The following is a 26066-nucleotide window of genomic DNA, read 5'->3' as shown; positions in this document are numbered from 1 at the left end:
CTGAGTCCAAATGGAAACAATGCCCAGCTGTGGATGTGTCTGGTGGTGAAAGTAAAGTTTAATGCTGTAAAGAGCAATATTGCATAGAAACCTGGAATGTTAGGTCCATAAATCAAGGCAAATTGGAAGTGGTCAAACAGGAGACAGCAAGAGTGAATATTGACATTTTAGGAATCAGTGAACTAAAATGGATGGGAATGGGCAAATTTAATTCAGATGACCTTTATATCTACTACTGTGGGCAAGAATCCCTTAGAAGAAATGGAGTAGCTCTCATAGTCAACAAAAGAGTCCAAAATGCAGTACTTCGGTGCAATCTCAAAACGACAGAATGATCTCTGTACGTTTCCAAGGCAAACCATTCAGTAATCTCAGTAATCCAAGTCTGTGCCCCAACCATTAATGCCAAAGAAGCTGAAGTTGAATGGTTCTATGAAGACCTACAAGACTTTCTAGAACTAACACCAAAAAAAAAAAGAACAACAAAAAACCCCACCACAAAAAGATATCCTTTTCATCTTGGGGGACTGGAATACAAAAATAGGAAGTCAAGAGATCCCTGGAGTAATAGGCAAGTTTGACCTTGAAATACAAAAAGAAGCAGGGCGAAGGCTAACAGAGTTTTACCAAGAGAACACACTGGTCATAGCAAACACCCTCTTCCAACCACAAAAGAAACAACTCTACACATGGACATCACCAGATGGTCAATACCAAAATCAGATTGATTATATTCTTTGCAGCCTTAGATGGAGAATCTCTATACAGTCAGCAAAAAAACAAGACTGGGAGCTGACTGTGACTCAGATCATGAACTTCTTATTGCCAAATTCAGACTTAAATGGAAGAATGTAGGGAAAACCAGTGGGCCATAAAGTATGACCTAACTCAAATCCCTTATGATTGTACCATAGAAGTGATAAATAGATTCAAGGTTTTAGATCCCATAGACAGAGTGCCTGAAGAATTGTGGACAGAGATTCTTAACATTGTACAGGAGACTGTGACCAAAACCGTCCCCAAGAAAAATGCAAAAAGGCAAAACGGTTGTCTGAGGAGGCCTTACAAAGAGCTGAGAAAAGAGAAGTGGAAGGCAAAGGAGAAAAGGAAAGATACAGAGCTCCAAAGAATAGCAGGGAGAGATAAGAAAGACTTCCCAAGTGAACGATGCAAAGAAATAGAGGAAAACAATAGAATGGGAAAGACTAGAGATCTCCTCAAGAAAATTGGCGATACCAAGGGAACATTTCATGTGAAGATAGGCACAATAAAGGACAGAAACAGTGTGGACCTAACAGAGCAGAAGATATTACCAAGAGGTGGCAAGAATGCACAGAACTACACAAAAAAGATCTTCATGACCCAGATAACTATGATGGTGTGATCACTCACCTAGAGCCAGACATCCTGAAGTGTGAAGTCAAGTGGGCCTTAGGAATCATTACTATGAACAAAACTAGTGGAAGTGATAGAATTCCAGCTGAGCTATTTCAAATCCTGAAAGATGATGCTGTGAAAATGCTGCACTCAATATGCCAGCAAACTTGGAAAACTCAGCAGTGGCCACAGGACTGGAAAAGGTCAGTTTTCGTTCCAATCCCAAAGGAAGGCAATGCCAAAGAATGTTCATACCACCGCACAATTGCACTCATCTCACACACTAGCAAAGTAGTGCTTAAAATTCTCCAAGCAAGGCTTCAATAGTATGTGAACCAAGAACTTCCAGATGTTCAAGCTGGATTTAGAAAAGGCAGAGAAACCAGAGATCAATTTGCCAACATCCTCTGGATCATCAAAAAGGCAAGAGAGTTCCAGAAAAACATCTACTTCTGTTTTATTGACTATGCCAAAGCCTTTGACTGTGTGGATCACAACAAACTGTGGAAAATTCTTAAAGAGATGGGAACACCAGACCACTTTACCTGCCTCCTGAGAAATCTGTATGCAGGTCAAGAAACAACAATTAGAACCAGACATGGAACAACAGACTGGTTCCAAATTGGGAAAGGAGAACGTCAAGGCTGTATACTGTCACCCTGCTTGTTTAACTTCTATGCAGAATACATCATGTGAAATGCTAGGCTGGATGAAGCACAAGCTGGAATCAAGATTGCCGGGAGAAGTATCAGTAACCTCAGATACGCAGATGATACCACTCTTATGGCAGTGAGCAAAGAGAAACTAAAGAGTCTCCTCTTGATGAAAGTGAAAGAAGAGAGTGAAAAAGCTGGCTTAAAACTCAACATTCAAAAAACGAAGATCATGGCATATGGTCCCATCACTTCATTGGAAATAGATGGGGAAACAATGGAGACAGTGACAGACTTTATTTTTTGGGCTCCAAAATCACTGCAGATGGTGACTCTAGCCATGAAATTAAAAGATGTTTGCTCCTTGGAAGAAAAGCTGTGACAAACTAGACAGTGTATTAATAAACAGAGCATAATGGCAATACTTTGCTAACAAAAATCCATCTAGTCAAAGCAATGGTTTTCCCAGTAGTCGTGTATGGATGTGAGAGGTGGACCATAAAGAAAGCTGAGCACTGAAGAATTTATCCTTTTGAACTGTGGTGTTGGAGAAGACTCTTGAGAGTCCCTTGAACTGCAAGGACATCCAACCAGTCAGTCCTAAAGGAAATCAGTCCTGAATATTCATTGGAAAGACTGATGCTGAAGCTTCAATACTTTGGCCACCTGATGCAAAGAGCTGACTCATTAGAAAAAACCCTGATGCTGGGAAAGATTGAAGGCAGGAGGAGAAGGGGACGACAGAGGATGAGATGGTTGGATGGCATCATTGACTCAAGGGACATGAGTTTGAGCAAGCTTTGAGAGTTGGTGAAGGACAGGGAGGCCTAGCATGCTGCAGTCCATGGGGTCGCAAAGAGTCAGACAGAACTGAAGGACTGAACAACAATAACAAAAAGCACATGACAAAATTTATCATCTTAACCATTTCAAGTGTACATTGCAGTAGTAGCGTAAGTATATTTGCATTGTTGTGTAACAGATCTTCTGAACTATTTTATCTTGCAAATTTGAAACTATATAACCATTCACCAACCCCTCTTGCATCCCCAGGTAACCACCATTCTACTTTGTGTCTGAGTTTGACCACTTTTGTACGATACACTTTTAATAAGCCCAGTCTCCTGTGGTTCCCCTTATTTACAGAGTGTTGCTTAATGTCATGCTGTGTTCCAAATGACTAAAACAGAGATGTGAGCCCTAATACCTAGGACATTATACGCAAAACATCAGCCTCAGTTCAGTTGGTCAGTCGTGTCTGATTCTTTGCGACCCCATGGACTCCAGTATGCCAGGCTTCCCTGTCCATCACCAGCTCCCAGAACTTACTCAAACTCATGTCCGTAGAGTTGGTGATGCCATCCAGCCATCTCATCTGTTGTCCCCTTCTCCTCCCACCTTCGATCTTTCCCAGCATCAGGGTCTTTTCCAATGAGTCCATTCTTCACATCAGGTGGTCAAAGTACTGGGAGTTTCAGCTTCAGCATCAGTCCTTCCAATGAATATTCAGGACTGATTTTCTTTAGGATGGACTGGTTGGATCTCCTTGCAGTCCAAGGGACTCTCAAGAGTCTTCTCCAACACCACAGTTCAAAAGCATCAATTCTTCAGTACTCAGCTTTCTTTATAGTCCAACTCTCAAACTTCCATATATGACGACTGGAAAAATCATAGCTTTGACTAGACAGACCTTTGTTGGCAAAGTAATGTCTCTGCTTTTTAATATGCTGTCTAGGTTGGTCATAGATTTTCTTCCAAGGAGCAAGCGTCTTTTATTTTCATGGCTTCAGTCACCATCTGCAGTGATTTTGGAGCCCCCAAAATAAAGTCTCTCGCTGTTTCCCCATCTGTTTTCCATGAAGTGATGGGACCGGATGCCATGATCTTAGTTTTCTGAATGCTGAGTTTTAAGCCAGCTTTTTCAGTCTCCTCTTTCACTTTCATCAAGAGGCTCTTTAGTTCCTCTTTGCTTTCTGCCATAAGGGTGGTGTCATCTGCATATCTGAGGTTATTGATATTTCTCCTGGCAATCTTGATTCCAGCTTGTGCTTCATCCAGCCCAGCATTTTGCACGATGTATTCTGCATATAAGTAGTTAATTTTGTTTATAGAATTCTTAAAAAATATTAGTGGCTGTTAGGCAGCTAGAATGTATATAAGATTTTATTGTTTGTTCTGGATAGTAAAACATCACAAATATATTTCTTTCTCTCCAGCAGCATATATTACATTCTAATTGAAGCTGACATATAGGAAGTATTTTTTTTTTTTTTGGTTTGTTTTTCAAATTATAAAAATGGTCCAGTGGCTAAGATTCTGCACTCCCAATGCAGGGGACACAGGTTTGGTCCCTGGTCGTGGCACTAGACCCCACATGCTGCAAATAAGAATTTGCTTGTTGCAACTAAGGATCCTGCATGCTACAATGAAGATAAAAAATCCTGCATGCCACAACTAAGACCCAGTGTGGTCAAATAAATAAATAAATAAATAAAAGCATTGCATTAAAAATAATAAAACTAAATTTGGAAACTTAGACAAGTTTTGAAACAAAGAGACAAGTCACTCTGATCTCATCTATTTCTAGACAACTATTAACTTATTTTCTCTTAGGCTCTTTGTGAATTTTTAATTTTAATACATTTATATTTTTGGATTCTGGTAATGTAACATCTTCATTAGTATTTTTCTAGGTGTTATAATTTTGATAATCCTTACTTTAAAATATTATATAATATTACATTTATATATATTTATAAAAATATACATATATGCATGTTTATAATTGTTTCTTTCTCCTCTCTGGACATTTAGGTGTTTCTGCTTTTTGGACTCATGTGTGTAGCATCTCATGTTCTAGATTTAAATAATTAACTTTTACTACAAAAAACATTTAAGAATGGGAATGATACCCAGAAAAATAAAATGTCCAAAAATGGAAGGAAATAGTCTAAGACAGAGCCTCTTATGGACCAATGATTTCCACAAGTCTTTTCCTACCCTGCTACCTGCATTCCCCACTCCACCACACGTACATTTGCTCACACACACACAGAAATACACAGATACACACTCGTACACATACACACAGCACTAAATTCTTCCTCCAGGAAAGGGTCTTCTTTCACAATAGTGGGGGACCTTTGGCCTTTTAAAATGCTCTAAATAGGTCTAGAGATTTCAGCCTGCTAGCTGCTTTAAAGTTGGAGTTTGAGAAGGGGAATAAGAATATTTAATAATTAAGATTAAAAATAAAAATATTTTTATTCTCCTTCTTAAACATAGTATAGTAGGTGATAGAGTGAGGGAAGAAATCCTCTAGTGATCAGAATAAATCTGAGGTATCTGTGGAGAATATGCTTTATTCTCTGTCCATTTTCCCCCACTTGGCCCATTTTTCACTTTGTTCATCATCTTACTACTTTTTAGAAAGAAGAATCCAGTTTACTACAACTTCCTAAATCTCCCAAGAAATCACCTAGAGTAAAGACAGCAGTTTATAAACCTTGGAAGAGTGAGTCTTTGAATCCAGTTTCTTCTAAGGATGATGTGATTGAGAAAGGGTAGGTGCAGCTTTCTGTGTCCCAGTGCTTTTCTGCAATGGTAAGATGTTTGAAGAATTTAAAGATTAAATATAAACTGAAAATGAATACTTCTCTTTTTTTACATGGGTTCTTATATTTCAGGGATAGATATTAGAGTTATACTCCTATGCATACTCTAAATTAAGAGCAGAACTCTTGAGACTACTAATATTTCTCAAATTTGAGAACTCAAAATACTCCTAATAATATTCTGCTTATTTAACATAGTATACTTTAAAAATTCATTTAGAGTTGCCCATCTATTTGCCCTTTTCATTGTTCTTTATTTCAAATGGAATTCTTTTCCCTCAGCCTGAAAAAATACCCTTTGGTATTAACTTTAGTGTGGGGTCTGCTGGTGGATAGTTCTTTGTTTAGTGATTTATTACCTCACATTTACTCTCTTTTATTGAGATAAAATTTGCCTATCGTAAAATTCAGCATTTTAATCATGTTCAGGTATAAAATTCAGTGGTTTTTAGTTATGTTTACACGCTTATAAAACTATCAGTTCAGTTCAGTTCAGTTGCTCAGTCGTGTCTGACTCTTTGCGACCCCATGAATCACAGCACACCAGGCCTCCCTGTCCATCACCAACCCCCGGAGTTCACTCAAACTCATGTCCATCGAGCTGGTGATGCCATTCAGCCATCTCATCCTCTGTTGTCCCCGGCTCCTCCCGCCCCCAATCCTTCCCAGCATCAGAGTCTTTTCTAGTGAGTCAGCTCGTCGCATGAGGTGGCCAAAGTATTGGAGTTTCAGTTTTAGCCTCTGTCCTTCCAATGAACACCCAGGATTGATCTCCTTTAGGATGGACTGGTTGGATCTCCTTGCAGTCCAAGGGACTCTCAAGAGTCTTCTCCAGCACCACAGTTCAAAAGCATCAATTCTTTGGCGCTCAGCTTTCTTCACAGTGCGACTCTCACATCCATACATGACCACTGGAAAAACCATAGCCTTAACGACGGACCTTTGTTGGCAAAGTAATGTCTCTGCTTTTTAATATACTATCTAGGTTGGTCATAACTTTCCTTCCAAGGAGTAAGCGTCTTTTAATTTCATGGCTGCAGTCAGCATCCGCAGTGATTTCATCACTATATAGTTTCAAAACAACTCATCACCCAAAAAAGCAGCTCCTCCTCACTAGCCGTCACTCCTCATTCTGCCCTCCCCCAGTGCCGGGCAACCACTCACATGCTCTCTGTGCCTTTCTTTTCCAAGGCCAGTAGAGGGAGGGGCGTAGATACCGGAGGCGAAATAGCACAGTTCTTCCTGAGTCAGAATGGAAGGAAATAAGTGAAAGTGACATCGCTCAGTCGTGTCCGACTCTGCGACCCCATGGACTGTAGCCTACCAGGCTTCTCCATCCATGGGATTTTCCAGGCAAGAGTATTGGAGTGGGGTGCCATTGCCGTCTCCAGAGAATCTTCCTGACCCAGGGATTGAACCCGGGTCTCCCGCATTGTAGGCAGGCGCTTTTACCTTCTGAGCTGCCAGGGAAGTCAAGGATGTGTATTGGTGGATACATTTGTTGATAGATAAATTTGAAATGCTTTCAGCTGCAAATAACAGAAAAGTTAATCAACAGTGGCTTAGAAAAATTTGACTTATTTTTTTCACAGAACAAAAAGCACTGTCAGTGTAAGCAACTGCCAGTATTGATTCACCAGATCAGGAGTATTAAGGCTTAAATCTTTGTAATGCTCTTGGCCATTCCTTTGCAGTCAGTAGAGTTACAGCTCCTGACATCAGGCTTTCAAATCATAAAGAAGGAAGGGGGCTGCTGCTACTGCTGCTGCTAAGTCACTTCAGTCGTGTCCGACTCTGTGTGACCCCATAGATGGCAGCCCATCAGGCTCCCCTGTCCCTGGGGTTCTCCAGGCAAGAACACTGGAGTGGGTTGCCATTTCCTTCTCCAATGCATGAAAGTGAAAAGGGAAAGTGAAGTCGCTCAGTCGTGTCCAACTCTTAGTGACCCCGTGGACTGCAGCCTACCAGGCTCCTCCGTCCCTGGGATTTTCCAGGCAAGAGTACTGGACTGGGGTGCCATCACCTTCTCCAAAGGAAGGGGGCAGTATCTATTAATTCTCTCCCTGTAGTCGGGAAAGCAGGCTTTCATAGAAGCTCCCCAACAGACTTAATTTTTTATCTCATTAGTCACAACTGGGTTACACAACCACGTGTCCCTCCCTGGCGTCTAAGTGAATACTTAGCTTTTTTAGTATTTCATGGTGCTGGTGATAGAATCATGTTGCCAGACATGGGTGTTGAGTTAGCTGGTCGATTAACAGTGTCTGCTACATGAGGGAGGGGAAAACTGAAGCATGTTGTACCTACATTTTGTCTGAGAAGAAACTGCAAAGTAACCTGCTGGTGGGTTGGAGTTGATGGAGATTGATGAGTTGGAAGAAGCATGTTTTATGGAACTGGAAATGAGGTTTGGAATGATTGCATTGGCCTGTGGGAGAGGGAACTGGATGAGAAAATGTAAAAAGATAAGGTCCAAAGTCATTAGTCTAACTCCAGAGTCTACCGTTATCTCATCTCAAGCTACCACATATAAACCCTTATGAGACCCACCTGTTACAAGGATTAAATATATTCATATGAATTATTTCTGGCACAGCGTTGGGTATGTAGTTTAGCTTTTAGTGTCCTCTTGCCCTAAGAAAATTAGTCAACTTTCTGCATTTTAAACAAGACTTTCTCTGCTTCCCTTCATATATTGCTCACTCTTCTCCCCATCTGAAGAACCCCTTTACACACAGAGAGAATATATCTTCCACGAATTATTCAGGAAAAAAATCTCGTTTCTTTAATTACTAACATGGCTCCAAGGGACTTCTCATTCTTACACGCCCATAGTTTTATTATCCGTCCCAGACATTTGGCATCTGTGATACATTCATATATTCGTTCAACCAGCATTTACGTTATTGAGAGTCATCCTTCTGTATGACTATACTTCATTTTCTCAACTTCCTCTTGAGGGCTGGACTTGATGCTTTTATATATATATATATATATATATTTTTTTTTTTTACTAGTTCTCACAATACTTAGAAGCACTCCTAAGATTTAGTACATGTATACCAAAGGTGCTTAAAATATTTGTTGATTGATTAATTAGTTCTCATCCCTATAATTTAGGTCAAGGCACATGTCAGAAAGTAACAAAGTTATTCGTTTAACATCTTTTACTGACATTTCTGAATGTCTGAAGCCCCAGCTGGATAGAAGATATACCTATACAGAAGAACCTTTGGTAAGTATTTGGAGGACTAATTTGACTCTTCATTTTACCTAATCAGTGTCCCCTGACTTTAGAGAATTTTATTTATTTACCATAATAATTTTTTCTTTATTGAACAAAAATTTATTTTTTACTTCCAAAAGAATTTTTATGCAAAAAGTTTCTTTTTTAAAATTTATTTTTAATTGAAGGATGATTACTTTGCAGTTGTTGTGTTGGTTTCTACCAAACATCACCTTCTTATACAAAAACTTCCTATTTCCTTTTGTAGCACCATGTTCCTAATACTCCATTGATTACTGTTTTCAAAAACAGCTATGTTCTCATTTTGGTATGTCACACCTCAGACACAAAATAAGACCCTCTAGGATATTTCATGTTATGTTTTAGAAGCTTAGAATTTTTATAAAGCTCAGTATTTCCAGACTATAGTTACCTTGATAATGTGGGTTTAACACACCAGTTCTAAATGAAAATTTTACATTCTCTAACAATTACAGTTTAGGTAGAAACCTTGGTAGTACTAATATTATCTGAACACTTAGATATAATTTTATACTATTTATTTTGTTCTAAGCAAACAAGTCTCCTTTTCTTCTATTTAGTATTTTTCTTACCCAAATAATGACTTTTTAGTTTTGGAATGCCAATGGTTAAACATCATAAAAACATTAAATTTTTACCTCAGAATTTGCAATGTAGGGGAATAAAGGGAGATTATAAAGCAAGAGCATTCTTTGGCATTGCCTTTCTTTGGGATTGGAATGAAGACTGACCTTTTCCAGTCCTGTGGCCACTGCTGAGTTTTCCAGATTTGCTGGCATATTGAGTGCAGCACTTTCACAGCATCATCTTTCAGGATTTGAAATAGCTCAATTGGAATTCCATCACCTCCACTAGCTTCATTTGTAGTGATGCTCTCTAAGGCCCACTTGACTTCACATTCCAAGATGTCTGGCTCCAGGTGAGTGATCACGCCATCGTGATTATCTTGGTCGTGAAGATCTTTTTTGCACAGTTCTTCTGTGTATTCTTGCCACCTCTTCTTAATATTTTCTGCTTCTGTTAGGTCCATACCATTTCTGTCCTTTATCGAGCCTATCTTCGCATGAAATGTTCTCTTGATATCTCTAATTTTCTTGAAGAGATCTCTTGTTTTTCTTATTCTGTTGTTGTCCTCTATTTCTTTGCATTGATTGCTGAGGAAGGCTTTCTTATCTCTCCTTACTATTCTTTGGAACTCTGCATTCAGATGCTTATATCTTTCTTTTCTCCTTTGCTTTTCACTTCTCTTCTTTTCACAGCTATTTGTAAGGCCTCCTCAGACAGCCATTTTGCTTTTTTGCATTTGTTTTCCATGGGGATGGTCTTGGTCCCTGTATCCTGTACAGTGTCACGAACCTCCATCCAGAGTTCATCAGGCACTCTATCTTTCAGATCTAGTCCCTTAAATCTATTTCTCACTTCCACTGTATAATCATAAGGGATTTGATTTAGGTCATATCTGAATGGTCTAGTGGTTTTCCCTACTTTCTTCAATTGAAGTCTGAATTTGGCAATAAGGAGTTCATGATCTGAGCCACAGTCAGCTCCTGATCTTGTTTTTGCTAACTGTATAGAGCTTCTCCATCTTTGGCTGCAAAGAATATAATCAATCTGATTTCGGTGTTGACCATCTGGTGATGTCCATGTGTAGAGTCTTCTCTTGTGTTGTTGAAAGAGGGTGTTTGCTATGACCAGTGCGTTCTCTTGGCAAAACTCTATTAGCCTTTGCCCTGCTTCATTTCAAGCTTCAAGGCCAAATTTGCCTGTTACTCCAGGTGTTTCTTGACTTCCTACTTTTGCATTCCAGTCCCCTATAATGAAAAGGACATCTTTTTTGTGTGTTAGTTCTAAAAGATCTTGTAGGTCTTCATAGAACCGTGCAACTTCGGCTTCTTCAGCATTACTGGTTGGGGCATAGACTTGGATTACTGTAATATTGAATGGTTTGCCTTGGAAATGAACAGAGATCATTCTGTAGTTTTTAAGATTGCATCCAAGTACTGCATTTTGGACTCTTTTGTTGACCATGATGGCTACTCCATTTCTTCTAAGGGACTCCTGCCCACAGTAGTAGATATAATGGTCATCTGAGTTAAATTCACCCATTCCAGTCCATTTCAGTTCACTGATTCCTAGAATGTCGACATTCACTCTTGTCATCTCCTGTTAGACCACTTCCAATTTGCCTTGATTCATGAACCTAACATTCCAGGTTCCTATGCAATATTGCTCTTTACAGCATCAGACCTTGCTTCTATCACCAGTCACATCCACAACTGGGTATTTGTTTCACTTTGGCTCCGTCCCTTCATTCTTTCTGGAGTTATTTCTCCACTGATCTCCAGTAGCATACTGGGCACCTACCGACCTGGGGAATTCCTCATTCAGTATCCTATCATTTTGCCTTTTTATACTGTTCATGGGGTTCTCAAGGCAAGTATACTGAAGTGGTTTGCCATTCCCTTCTCCAGTGGACCACATGTCTTCATTCCACTCCCAAAGAAAGGCAATGCCAAAGAATGCTCAAACTACCGCACAATTGCACTCATCTCACACGCTAGAAAAGTCATGCTAAAAATTCTCCAAGCCAGGCTTCAGCAATATGTGAACCGTGAACTCCCAGATGTTCAAGCAGGTTTTAGAAAAGGCAGAGGCACCAGAGATCAAATTGCCAACATCCGCTGGATCATGGAGAAAGCAAGAGAGTTCCAGAAAAACATCTATTTCTGCTTCATTGACTATGCCAAAGCCTTTGACTGTGTGGATCACAATAAACTGTGGAACATTCTGAAAGAGATGGGAATACCAGACCACCTGACCTGCCTCTTGAGAAACCTGTATGCAGGTCAGGAAGCAACAGGTATAACTGGACATGGAACAACAGACTGGTTCCAAATAGGAAAAGGAGTGCGTCAAGGTTGTATATTGTCACCCTGCTTATTTAACTTATATTCAGAGTACATCATGAGGAATGCTGGGCTGGAAGAAGCAGAAGCTGGAATCAAGATTGCTGGGAGAAATATCAGTAACCTCAGATATGCAGATGACACCACCCTTATGGCAGAAAGTGAAGAGGAACTCAAAAGCCTCTTGATGAAAGTGAAAGAGGAGAGTGAAAAGGTTGGCTTGAAGCTCAACATTCAGAAAACAAAGATCATGGCATCTGGTCCCATCACTTCATGGGAAATAGATGGGGAAACAGTGGAAACAGTGTCAGACTTTATTTTTTTGGGCTCCAAAATCACCGCAGATGGTGATTGCAGCCATGAAATTAAAAGACGCTTACTCCTTGGAAGGAAAGTTATGACCAACCTAGATAGCATGTTAAAAAGCAGAGACATTACTTTGCCAACAAAGGTCCGTCTAGTCAAGGCTATGGTTTTTCCCGTGGTCATGTATGGATGTGAGAGTTGGACTGTGAAGAAAGCCGATCGCCGAAGAATTGATGCTTTTGAACTGTGGTGTTGGAGAAGACTCTTGAGAGTCCCTTGGACTGCAAGGAGATCCAACCAGTCCATTCTAGAGGAGATCAGTCCTGGGTGTTCATTGGAAGGACAGATGCTAAAATTGAAACTCCAATACTTTGGCCACCTCATGCGACGAGTTGAGTCACTGGAAAAGACTCTGATGCTGGGAGGGATTGGGGGCGGGAGTAGACGGGGACGACAGAGAATGAGATGGCTGGATGGCATCACCGACTCGATGGACATGAGTTTGAGTGAACACCGGGAGTTGGTGATAGACAGGGAGGCCTGGCGTGCTGTGATTCATGGGGTCGCAAAGAGTCGGACACGACTGAGCGACTGAATTGAACTGAACTGAACTGATAAAGCAAGAGCAAGAACCTGAGTTAAACCCTAAAGTACCCATGCCACAGTTGTCTTATTATAAGGAAGTGCAAGTTTCACACAACAAATAGCAAAGAGCTCATGTGAATACTGGATACCCTTTCTTATTTTAGAATTACTCTTGTGCTTGGAGAAATAGCCAGTTTTCTATGTTTCAAAAACGGTGTTAGGCTTGCCAGCATTGTTGGCAGAGAAGCCCATAAATAGCAAAGTTTTATGAGAATTTATACTGCCTTTCCACTTGAAGGCCATGACCTTATGGGGTGAGACTGTCCAGAGAGGGACCCCATAAGGACAGTTAATGAGTAGCACTGAGAGGCCTTGAAGATGTTTCTTTTTATAACTCTCTTAGCAGCAACTCAAGGCTAAAATAACAGTAAACATGTAGGAAAGAGGCCACCAACGGAGATTTGGAAGACTCCTAAAATGGTATCACTGTGCCTGAAATATGAAAATAGTTGAGGTTGGGAAGTCAGTTTAACATTAAGTTTGAAATCAGTTGGTTTATAATAGAATGAGCTCTGCAGCTAGAGTTGGCTCCATAAACAAATTTTGTGTGACAGTCAGATGCAACATCCTGCATTAATTACATATATGGTACAAAAATAAAATAAAATAGTCCAGTGGGGAAATGACAGCCTGGAAGAATTTGTGAAACCCTGTTGTTGTACAATGTCATAAAAAAATTACAATGTTTCTGGGTGAATAATTCACTTCTGTTTTGTTATCTAGATTAAAACCATGGGCGATGGTGCCTTGGGAGGATTTGACATGGAGAATTTGTTGCAATCTTTGTATGTAGAAAATAGAGCTGGATTCTTCTTTACTAAATTCTGCGAGAACTCAGGGAACAAGGTAGAAGATAGTTATTTTAAATCTGATTTTCTACTTTTATTTAAAATGAGATATTGAAATAATTTCATGCTCAAGTAATTATATTTCTTTTTAAAATTCCCATTTCTTCTTATAAGAAATTTCATGCTAAATTATCTAGTAAAAATGTAAATATCTTAGCTATAATTCTTTTTGGTTCACTGTCCTACTAAAATTACAAAGAAAAGTACAGATAGATAAGGATTGACCTGCATTATTAACAATTGATTACTTTCATGTAACTTTATTTCAATGTAATATATATTAACTTTAGGGCTAATTTCTATCAGTCCTTCAATTTTTATGTTTTATAACCCTAGCAATTACAATTGCAATGAATAGTGACAAACTTATTTCAAGGCTTTTTGTTTTGTTTTGTTTTTTAGTCATCACAGCAGCCTTTATTTTGTTCAGATGATAAGTATTTCATTAGCTCAGTTATTAGAGTAGCTTTTACTTCTGATAGAATGTACATTTGCCATGTATATCAAGATGCTTTCAGATTTTAGTTTCATGTCGTAGATATGTGATTACTCTTTATTTATTAGAACACTTAACTTTTTAAATGACCAATTATGTGAGAAACATATATGCAAAAATATAATTTAGTGACAGTACTCATATTTTGTGTGTTGCCTGTTTGTGATAGAAGATAAAACCATCTTAAACTGAACCTGATTTATAATAACAGCAAAGAGCGAAACAATTACTTGTCTTTGAAATTAGAGCTTCGTAGAGCTTTAATAATGGTGGTAATAATTTATGTACCTTTTCTATCTGCAGTTGTGGAAGAACTGTGTGTACTTTTGGTTTGACCTACAAGCTTATCATCAGCTTTTCTACCAAGAAACCCTTCACCCTTTTAAAGTATGCAAGCAAGCTCAAGTACGTAGTAAATAATGTTGGTTCAATGTGACATTCTCAATACACAGAAATGAAAAGTTTCATCCAGCCTCAAATAAGAGAAATCTAGGAGGGTGAAAAGGCAGCGGTTAAATTGTTTCCATTGAATTACTTTATTTAAATATCAGCAGAATATTGTTTTATAGTCTGATTTGTAGGCTCTCAGTTTTATCTATCAATATTTTATTTGGTTTGCCTTATTTTCTCTTTGCTGCCAATTAATTGTTCTTCCAGTAAAGAACATGTTATCTTTTTTTCTAAAGTATGTCTTTTTCCTTTGGTTGTGAGTGACTTAAAAGAGAACCCTGAGAGGGGACTTGTGATGAATTATGGAAGTGATTGGGAGCAGAGACGTTAACCGAAGCTACTCTGTGAGCTTCCTGCAGCAATCAGCTGTTGGAGACACTTAGGCTGTTGGCCTGTCTAATGAGGGGGAAAGGATGTCGACACACTCCTTGTGTCACCACGGCCCTGTGTCATCACCTGGGCCTCTGTGCTACACACCATGTAAGACAGATACTCAGAGTTGGAGAAAAGAGCATCATTGGACCTCTTCAAAGCAAAATAGAGGACGAAGAACAGGATTCTCTGCAGAGAGAGAGAAACAATAGCCACTTTTTGAGGTGAAAAGGAAAGGGAATAAAATTATGACCTAAGCTAACTTGTCTTTTCAGTTTTTATTCTTAGGCTCTCCTGATCCTTCATGGAGAGAGGTCATCGAGCCTAGAAAACTGCTTCTTCTATGTCTGTTTTCCACTTAAGTGATTCTTCTAATTCTGAAATGACCTCATTATAGAGGAACTTTCTCTGAACAATGCTGAGGAGATTAGCCTCATCATATTGTTTATTATCTTATTATAATCATATTCAGAACATCAGAGAGTACTGCTAGGTTTTGTTGTTACTGCCACCACCCTGACTTTGGCATTAATAACAGAGTTTTATAAATCAGCTGACAGAGCTTTGTACTTTTTTACCTCAAGAATAAGGGCTTCAGTTCCTACACGGCCCAGATCTGGCCCCATGACATAGTGAAATTATATCTCTAATTGCCAGCACCATTTTCTGAGACCACACAGTTGGCTCTTCTGCTTGTTAATCCTTCACCTGTAACTCTCTGCTTATCCTTCTTCCCCCCGACAGTTAAAGTGCCACCTGTTACTTTTATTATGTTTTCACCACTATGAAACTTGCTCTTCCAAAAATCTTAAGCTGCTCAAGTAAGGAGGTTTTTCTGTTGCTGTTGTAATCACAGTATTTCCATATACTTGTAGAAGTGGAAGTTCTATTTGAGTTTGGTAGATGTTAGTTCTTTGTAATGGTATTCAACCAGCTATAAATGATTGTGAAACAAGATACACGCAAATTTTGGTTATTCTGAGATGGATTACTCTGTTTGGGGATTATCAAGGCCCATAAACTTTATATCCTTCTCTAGCTTCTCTTTTGAGGAGTCAAAACAGAGTGGGTGGAGGGGAGCAATGGAGACATTGGTTTTAGTTTAATTGGGAGAAATAAAAGGAGCAAATCATGTGATCTTTTTGACTTGCTTGCTTTTTGCATCTGTGGCTGTTTTATTTTCCTGTTAGTGAAGTAGCTGTCTAAATTGGTTTAGATTTTAATTATCCAAGATTTCCATGTCTCCAGATGTAAGAATTGCTTCTAATACCACAACCCTATATAGATTTGTTTCACAATATGAAACACCATTTGTTTCTTTATATTCAAAAATAGAAATGCTGTATAACTTCCTTCAGGGGTACATTTACAATACAGATCTTTGGATTGATCATGCCGATGGCAGAATAGATGGCACTGTGTTAAAGTTGCTGTGAATTTGGTTTTTATACATCTGACAAACTGTATAGTAAGAGACCAAGAGTTGATTATAAAAGATTTACATGCTTTCTGTTTGCTGATCAGCAAATTACTTACCTTGAAATTTTATTACCTCAAGAAGTACTGGAGAAATATCTGCAGGCAAACTAGATGGGAGGTCAGTGACAGTGATTTAGCATGACTAGCTATGGGTCCAGGTGTTTGAACTACAGTCTTGGGCACATCCTGAAGGTTTCATTGCAGCACAGCTTCAAGATAGCATAGTTCAGTTAGAAACTGAATAAAATAGTCTTGGCAAGAGGGATGGGAATCACCACCAGGATTCAGAGATACAGTCTTTGATCCCAGCAACAACTTGCCAGGGGACCATCTGTCACTGCCAAGGTTTGAAGCCCAGATTGCTGCCACCAGTTGTCCTACAGCTTTAACATTGCATACTTGCTTCAGTAGGGCTTCCCTCAGGGCTCTGCAGTAGAGAATCCACCTGCAACGCAGGAGACTCGGGTTCAATCCCTGGGTCCGGAAGATACCCCGGAGAAGGAAATGGCAACCCATTTACAATATTCTTGTCTGGGAAATCCCGTGGACAGAGCAGCCTGGCAGGCTACAATCCATGAAGTCGCAAATGAGTCAGACATGACTTATAAGTGACTAAACGAAAACAACTTGCTTCAGTGACAGAGCACTACAATAGAATAAAGTGGATCTCAGTTCCACTGTCTTTTGTAACTTCTTCCATCTTTATAGAACTCTTTAAAAGAAACCGTGTCCTAACAAAAACTACACATTTAAAAATTACCACTTTCCGTAGCATGGAGGTTTTTAAAAATTTAGTAAACTTGTGTGGTGCAGAATATTATAAATGTTTACACATACACACACACACACAAACATGTTCAAAATAAAAAGTCAATGGGAAGGATGAAGAGAGAAAAAACAGTAAAAATAAAAGCATAGGAGAAAAGTTATTTGGAGAATGTAGGAACTAATGAGTAAAGAGATTACATAAGAATGAAATAGAAGTGAGGAATAAGAGGATTGCTGGGTAAATCCACAGCACTTTTACCACACGGTACTGTTCAATATATTCTTGCAGGAATGTGAGATTTTTGTCTTGAATTGAACATCAGGGTAACGCATTTTTTTATTGAAGTATAGTTTATTTATGATATTTCAGGTATATAGCAAAGTGATCAGAATATTATATATTAATTTGTCTTATACCCACCAAGTAGTCTTGACTATATTTTTGATTACAGCCAATGCTCTGTAGGTTTATTCACACACAGATATCTTGCTTACTTTTGGTTTTTACATCACATTCCTTTGTTTGGGTTTAATTTCTGAACAATAGCTTTTAGTAGGTTTTTTGTTAGGATTTCCTAGTAGTAATATCTCTCAGGTTTTGTTTGTCTGAAAATGTTTATTCTCTCATTGATCATTTAGTTGAATATAGAATTCTAGGTGGGCAGTTTTCTCTTAGCACTTTGCAGATATTAATCTGTGTTATGGTTTCTATTGCTATTATTGAAGAGTTTGCTGTTGTTCCTCTGAGGGAGGATTTTTTTTATCATTGCTTTTATAATCTTCCCTTTGACTTTGGGGTTCTATATGTTGCCTCAATATATTTACTACTATTATCTTTCTTGGGTCTAAGTTATTTCTAGAATCTGAGGAATCATATCTTTCATCAGTTCTGGAAAATTCTCAGCCATTATTTCTTTCAGTCTTTCTACTTCGTTTTTCTGGATTCTCTGATCAGTGTGTTCTCTGGATTCTTTGGTCAATTTTGGTGTTTTTCAGCCTATCCTATATCTCTCTTAATCTCTCAAGTCTTTCCATCTTATAACATCTGTGTTATATGTTATAAACTGAACTAGATCAATTTTCTTTGATCTGTTGTCTGTTTCATGTATTATTTCTTCAGCAGATTTCAATTTGCTGTTTAACACATCCATTGAGTCAAATCATTTAAGGAACTGCTTTTTTTAAAATTATTGTAGACATTCTACTTGTGTTTTTAAACCTTCCTGTTGTTTTATCTTTTTGTCTTCTTTTTCTTCATGTTTTTATTTCTCCTTTTATATTTCTAAGCATTTTAAACATGTTTCATAGTCTGTAGCTGTGTTATCTGTTCCTGCGTAAGAGTATTTATATAACTTTGTGGCTTAAATAGCACACATTTATTACCTCGTGGTTAATACAGGTAGGGAATCTGGACACAGCTTTGCTGGGTCCTCCACAAGGCTGTAAATCAGGATATTGACCAGCACTGGCTGCTCATCTGGGGCTCAGCTGGGGAAAGGTCTGCTTTGGTACTCACATGGTTGGTAGCAGCATTCAGTTCCTTGCAAGTCACCAGAATAAGAACTCAGTTTTTTGCTGGCTATTAGCTAGCAGCCACTTCAGCTGTGACATGTGGTGCTCTCCACATGGCAGATCATAGTGTGGCAGCTTGTTTCTCAAAAAACAGCAAGGATGAGAGTTTCTTAGTAAAACTGGTATTAAGTAACATACCAGCATGTAATGTAATCATGTACTCGTAAGCACATAAATCTCATCACTGTTGCTTTATTCTGTTGGTTAGAAGCAAGCCATATGTTATGCCCACACTTTGGGGGAGAGAGTTATGAGAGGGAATGACACTAGGCGACACTGTGTTTGTGGGAGCCACCCTAGAGTCTGGCTGCTACGGTATCCAGTAATTCCACGATTTGTAATTCTTGGGAGAACTGATTCTTCTATTTATTATTTCTGCTGACATGGTGGATTCTTTCTTTGTGTGTTTTGTAATTTTAACTTATGAGCTCTTATAGTGAGATTTTTGTCTGTGGTGCTTCTGCGAGGCACATTTTTAATGCCAATTTGTCATCTTGGAGTTTCTTCATTTGACAAGTGTAATCTTGAAAACCAAACCCAAATGATGACAAACTCATGACAGTGACTCCTCAGGAGATGTTTATATATACACACAGTATAAGCCAAGGCAAGCAAGCTTCCTTTTGTTTCTGAGGTGTGGTGGGTGTGTACAGGCACAGTCCCCACTCTCCATTTCACCTTGCACGCGCCCTTCGAGGACCATAGTGTGTGTACGGGTGTCAGTGTCACAGTTTCTCTCTGTGAGGGTCCAAGGCTTTGCCTCCTGTGCCCTGTGGCTCTTACCACACACATCCTTAATCCACCCTGTAGCTGTCTCATCATCAGCTCATGTTTAGCACCCTGGTTTTCAGTACACTCCTTAATTTTGGCCCATGGTAATTTTCCTTACTACCCCAGCTATGCATTTAATAGGATATTAGTTATACTTTTGGAGAAGGAAATGGCAACCCACTCCAGTATTCTTGCCTGGAGAATCCAGGGACGGGGGAGCCTGGTGGGCTTCCGTCTATGGGGTCACACAGAGTAGGACACGACTGAAGTGGCTTAGCAGTAGCAGCAGTTATACTTTACCAATATTTCTAGGCAGTTTATAGAGAAAAAATTTTCAAGTAATCTAACCTGGCCACATGCCAAAAAAAAGGTATGTTTTTTGAGTCTCTGCACGATGTGGTGATGGACAGGGATGCCTGGCATGCTGCAGTTCATGGGGTCGCAAAGAGTCGAACACGACTGAGTAAACTGAACTGAACTGAACTTAAAGTTCTATCAATTACCTGGTTAATGGGGAAGGAAGACAGGGATTTGAAGAAACTGAAGCAAATAGGATGGAAGAACAGCAATTCCTAAACCAATAGCTATTCATTCAACTAAATAATATAACTTATTCTGAGATTCAAATATCACTTAAATCAAAACATGCTTCATAGAACTACAACCTTTTAAAATATATTTTATAATATTGTTACTTAATTAGCAGAGAGCCTGCTATGTGCCAAGTAATGTTCTGTGAATACAGATATGATTAGGACAAAGTTCTCAGCTTAAAGAGCTTACTCTGTAGTGGGGGAAATGGAGGTACTTCAGCCAGATTTAAAATAAAACTAGATAGTGGCATCTTCAGTTCAGTTCAGTTCAGTCGCTCAGTCGTGTCCGACTCTCCACGACCCCATGAATGACAGCACGCCAGGCCTCCCTGTCCATCACCAACTCCCGGAGTTCACTCAAACTCATGTCCACAGATTCGGTGATGCCATGGGGAGGTGAAAGTCACTCAGCTGTGTCTGACTCTTTGTGACCCACCCTGGAATGTAACCTGCCAGGCTCCTCTGTCCATGGAATTCTCCAGGCAAGAATACTGGAGAGGGTAGCTATTTCCTTCTCCAGGGAATGGCATCTTAAGTGAAAATTAAATAAGTTTGTTCTTTACCAGCAGATAAATATTGGTTATCATTTTAAAAAAAAAGAATCAACTTCTTTTCAAATACTTGAAGAAGGGAAGGAGCTATTTCCTTTTTTTTTTTTCATTTTTGAGTCAAAAACTTATCCTTTGGTCATATTCCTACCCTGTAAAGCAATACAAAATGAATCTGTTTTTTGGGTGACAACTCTTCAAACAAAAAACTTATACTGTCCAGTTTTATTTATATCAATAACTTTAGACAAAATCTCATGTCTTTCCATCATCTTTAATCATCGCTAGATGAAATCTTGACATTTGCAAGTTCCGTTCCTGGCGTTACCACCCAGTAATTTGACAGCTTGGAAATATTCTGGCCTAATTCTCCTAGTAAGTGATGCCTGACTCTTGTGCCTCTGTATCCCTACAAAGCAATCAACTGATTGGTTCCAGGGCAAATAAGTCCATCTGAGTAACTACCCCTATGTGCCTAGAGTCTATAAGGGTTGGCTCTTACATTTAGAGAAAGAAAACCAAAAAACTAAGTTAATGTCATCAGACCCATACTGTCTGTTGATATTTTTAGGAAGCCATAAGTTACAATATAATAATAATGCAGAATTCATTAATATATTCATTTAACAATTATTTGCTGCTATCCTTCTCATCCTCTCTGCCCCCAATCTTTTAATTTTTCCATTAGGTGATCTTGGGCACAGTGGGGATCCAAATGAAGTTCATTCCAAGTTGTGCCCTACCTCAGGATTCTATAGGAATGTCCATGTATTTGACCCCTTTGTTCCTGCTCCGTTTTCTATTACTGTAGAAACAAGAAATAAATGTAAACTGCATAGCACTTAGACCAGCAATTATAGGCACATTTGCTCTAGCCTAAAAACACTGTAGATATTTCCACAAGCATTTATCAAACAGCTCTATACACAAGGCTCTGATCCATGCTGGGAGCATTTTGGAAACACAGCTCATACAGGTGCTGGAGCACTTTGGAAACACAGCTCATACAGGTGCTATCACCCAAATGCTGTCAAAGTTCAAGAATGTGCTCTCTTTTGCCTGTTTTTCCAGAGAGTCCTAGAAAGATTGAGAAAGAAGAGGCTGTAGCTTTTTCTCTATAAATTTTTCATTATCCTGACAATGTTTTCCAATGAAGCCTGAGCTAATTTTAGGTAACCAAAACCTTGGGTGTTACCACAGATTCCTTTAAAAAAAATTTTTATGGCATAAGAGAGGCAGTGTTGAAGATTTTTTTTTTTTTTTTGGATAATCAGCTTAGTTTTTCCTTTGCTTGCTGTCATCCATTACCTTAATTGTTTAGCTCCTCTCTTTGCCTGGCATTTGCAGGACTTAAAGACTTCAGGGTGGTCCTGACATTTTCATTAAAGTGCTATGAGCTAAGTGCTCCTTCTCTCGCCTGATGGTGTATTTTCAGGTGCACCAACAGTGATCATTATTTCTTCATACAGCAGCAGTATGAAGAATCAAGCTGTGTTTCTTGAAAGATGAATGGGCATGGGTGAGGGGGAAGGTTGGGGTGATGATTAAGTGTGGAAAATCATGCACTGCTTTATAGCTCTGTGGTAAATTTCAGTGTCTTTATAATTAGTTTGTTTGTGAGTGTCAGGGCTGTTGTTATTCAGGCGTCGTTACAGTATTTGTTTTTGTTACCAGAGAGATGGTGTCTCACGTAGCAGCCGGGCTTGGACTCTTTGAGCACTGTGAATCACTGAGCACGGAATCCACAGGGCTCTCGTCTTGCTTCCCATTTTGCGGCACTTGCTAGTGAACTCAGGAAGAACATGTGTATCAGCCAGCTTTCTGACTTACAGTTACTCATTTGTCTCACCTGTTCCTGATGTTTACACCAGCTACCTGTGTTCATTCCTAAGAGTTTGAATATTATAGGATTATGGGCCAAAAAACATCCTCTTTCAATCCTTTTGTTTCCAGAAACATCAACACCTGAACTTCTCTAAACCATAATTATCAGTGTACCTGACCTTTATTTAATGTTTACTATCTGTCAGGTTCTATGGAAATCACTTTACATGGATAATTTTATTTAACTCTTGGACAGTTCTAAGAGGTAGATATTAGTGTTTGTCCATTTTATAGACTTGTTAGAGAAGTTGAGTAATTTCCTAAGGCAATACTTTCCATTTGGTGGTTAGTGAACTTGGAATTAGAACCAAGGTTTGACTCCAGACTCTATACTAAGAAGTCTCTGTTTATTTATTGAACAAATCTATTGAAAGTGTGAAAGTGAAAGTGTTGGTCGGTAACTCATGTCCGACTCTTTGCGATCCCCTGGACTGTAGCTCACCAGGCTCCTCTGTCCATGGAATTCTCCAGGCAAGAATACTGGAATGGGTTGCCATTCCCTTCTCCAGGGATCAAACCTGAGTCTCCCACATTGCAGGCAGATTCTTTACCACTAGTGGTTACCATGTTTAATTTTTCACTTTGATAGCTTAAAATATTGTCAATATTGAATATCAAATTTCACCGTTAACATTTTCCACCACTGGACTATAAGTTCCAAGAAGACAGTCTGCTTTTTTTACCTTGTATATTCAGAACTGAAGCTGCATCTAAAAGGTGTTGTAGTGTTTTTTGAAGGACTGAATGAAGTCATTGGCAGGCTTATATTCTTAGCAATATATTATTAGTATGAACCTAATTATAGATAATAATTGATTATTTATAAACGACTACCCGCCAGGTGTTTTTAATTTTTTTAAAAAATGTTGAGAAAATAACTTAATGAGCCCCATGTACCATCACCCAGCTTCAACAGTGATCAAAATTCTGACTTTCCAGATATGCTGTGTTTATAGTCTAAGATTGCTGTTAATAAAGAGCTTTTTACAAGCTTTACTGGAACAACAGTGAAATCCCCCTGTCTCCTCCCTCCTCACTGAACTCAGGAACAAGGTTGCTTTCTGAAACTTACACTGTTAAATCAGTGTGTACTATTTCAGAAGGGATATGAGCAGTTGTCTAGAGACAGAACGGCTCCATAGATCTTAAGACTTGTAATGAATGTACCCGTACATCTAAAGGAAAAGAGTCCCAGGTAAGAACAGGCTTTGGTCAGCAGCAGCATCCAGAAAGGGAGGTGTCACAGACTAGTCCTTGACCTTGCACGTGAAGTGCTGTACTCGACCAGCTGCTCCTGTGAGCACAGTGTCAGCCAGATAGCTCCAGAAAGCATAGTTAACTTCACTTATTCTGACTCAAAGCAACCTGCTACACTTGAGCTTGCTTTCCAAGGTGCTGTGCTGGTGAACGTCAATATCCCACCTGTTTGGTGGTTGATTTTCTTGTTGTAAAGTAATTCCTCAATATGCTGGTTTTAGTATCAGTTTCTTATACTTTGTGGGCATGGATTAGCTTGCCTGTGAGGCAGGGTTTTTCGGCCAAAAATGTTAATATATCATGCTTTTCTCATTGAAATATTCTCTGTTCACTCTTCAAGGAATTATTTTTATTAAAGGCTAAATAATTCCACTAGTTTAAATATATATATATATTGCTTTTGTCTGTTAAAATGTTTTTTTAATTGAAATAAAAAAATTATAGAAAATAAAATCCTTGTTTGTTGCTTAGGTTTCCTAAATGCCTTAGTAATAATTCTTTTTGTGATTTTATTCCGTCATATACTTAATCAGTTTTGCTTAAAATACCTTAAGCAATGGCCCAAGTCAGTCTTAAGCCTGCTCTGTTTTGTCCCTTGAGCTTGTGGTTTGTTTTTGGCTTTACTTAACATGTTGTTTTTCCTTTTGATTTTTCTTTCTGTCCAAAATGATTCAAGTTTGTTTCACACTTTTATCCTATTGGCATTTTCTTAGGTTCTCTTCTGCGTTGAATTCTACTTAGGAGAGTCGGAGTACTTGCCAGAAATTTTCTGTTTGACTGTCATCACATTATCATTTTTGTGCAACTCCATCTCATGTTGATCTCTGCAGTAGTTTGCCTCAGTATCAGGATGTTGCAATCTCTAGATCTCATCTTTAAGATTCCTAATTGAAAAACCCCAACGTCCTTCACATAAAAATCCATTTGTGGAAAGCTCCATCTGTAATTTATTCCCTCTCGGCATAGCTCCTCAGTAATGTTTTTGAGTTTCTTATGGGATATGAGAGGTCATTAAAAATCATCATTTTTTCCTCCTTTTACAGAAAAAAAAAATTGGATTGCTTGAACTTGCTCGTTATTTTCTTTTTTCTGCCTCATATGAACTCAGATAATGATGTTCTATGCTGCTAGAGCTGTGAAGTTATGAAAACAGACTTTTCTTTTTGTTGAAGTAAATATTTTGTGATTTCTGAAAGTGTCCCATATCAAGGCATTTACATTCCTTTTATAAACCCCTCCAGGGACTCTTTGCCTTTAGCTTTTTGGAGCACAGTTTCATTTCATTTTTTTTTATATGAATTCCAAGGATGGAATTATTGAGCTCAGTTGAGAAGATCCCACGTTACTTGCTGTTTGCCTTCAAGTACAATAATATGGTTTTTTGTTGTTATTACAATGTAGTGGACATCTGTTCTGTTGTGTTCAAGATTATCTGTGAAGTGATCTTGGTCTCTTCGGGGTCCAGACACTACATCAAGATCCATTAGTACCAGTTTTATTTCTCATTATGTTTTAATGGTTCTTCTTTGTAGCTGCTCCTTGTACTTTCTCATGAGGACACATTAACAAGCTTTTCCCAGCTAAACTCTTACCTATTCTGATTTACTAATTAGACTGAAGTTAGATTTAAAATTTGAAGCTTAACTTTGCCATTTTCTAAATAAAGACTATTCAGAATGTAAACAATTTCAAAGAAAAACTTACTTGTCCTGCTCTTGTAGTTTGACTTTTAACTATGAAGAACTTTACTGTAGCCTTATTTTTACAGATGGATGCCAGTTAAACATTATTGAAGTAAACTGTGTTATAATTTGGCACATTCTGGCCTGAATTAGTATATTCTGGTATGTAGCTTTGCCTCCAGCAAGCATTTGAATTAGTTGGTGTCATTTGCTTTTTTTCCAACTTTATTTCTCTTTCTTTAGTAATCCTGACAGGAAAAGAGAAATATCTTTGCCTTATAATCAGTGGTATGATGATAAATGTTTAATAACCACCTCTCTGAGTGGCAGCGAAGCAGCCCTGATTTGTAGCATTTGCTGATCTCCGGGTGTAAATACTGTCCATATGGATGATTTCAAGCTCCCACATGGCATTACTGAGCCCAGAGTTGGGGGGAGAGGCACGGCAGCACACCAGTATGTAGTATTTTCACCAGAGTAGAGGTAAATAACCTCAAGAGCATGGACAGTCCTAAGACAGTGAAATCATGAGGAAGTAATGGGTTTTGAGTATTTATCTTTGTTTTTAATGTAATTT

The 26066-nt window shown here is 38.7% G+C and overlaps 1 protein-coding gene across 5 annotated transcripts in view; it reads left to right on the top strand.

Annotated features, from left to right (window-relative positions):
* RGS22 (regulator of G protein signaling 22) overlaps positions 1-26066 on the top strand; it is a 146009-nt gene that overhangs the window by 56144 nt on the left and 63799 nt on the right. For all 5 annotated transcript variants that reach the window (XM_088844689.1, XM_055432559.2, XM_055432558.2 and 2 more), the window contains 4 exons: positions 5460-5593; positions 8765-8879; positions 13493-13615; positions 14417-14518. In XM_088844689.1, the coding sequence (XP_088700815.1) occupies positions 5460-5593; positions 8765-8879; positions 13493-13615; positions 14417-14518 (474 nt within the window). The remainder of the gene's footprint in view (positions 1-5459; positions 5594-8764; positions 8880-13492; positions 13616-14416; positions 14519-26066) is intronic.

This window comes from Moschus berezovskii, chromosome 16, assembly GCF_049115385.1.
Source record: "Moschus berezovskii isolate FMDL1 chromosome 16, NW_MosBer_1.0, whole genome shotgun sequence".
Taxonomy (NCBI): domain Eukaryota; kingdom Metazoa; phylum Chordata; class Mammalia; order Artiodactyla; family Moschidae; genus Moschus; species Moschus berezovskii.
This window is presented reverse-complemented; position numbering and strand designations above follow the sequence as displayed.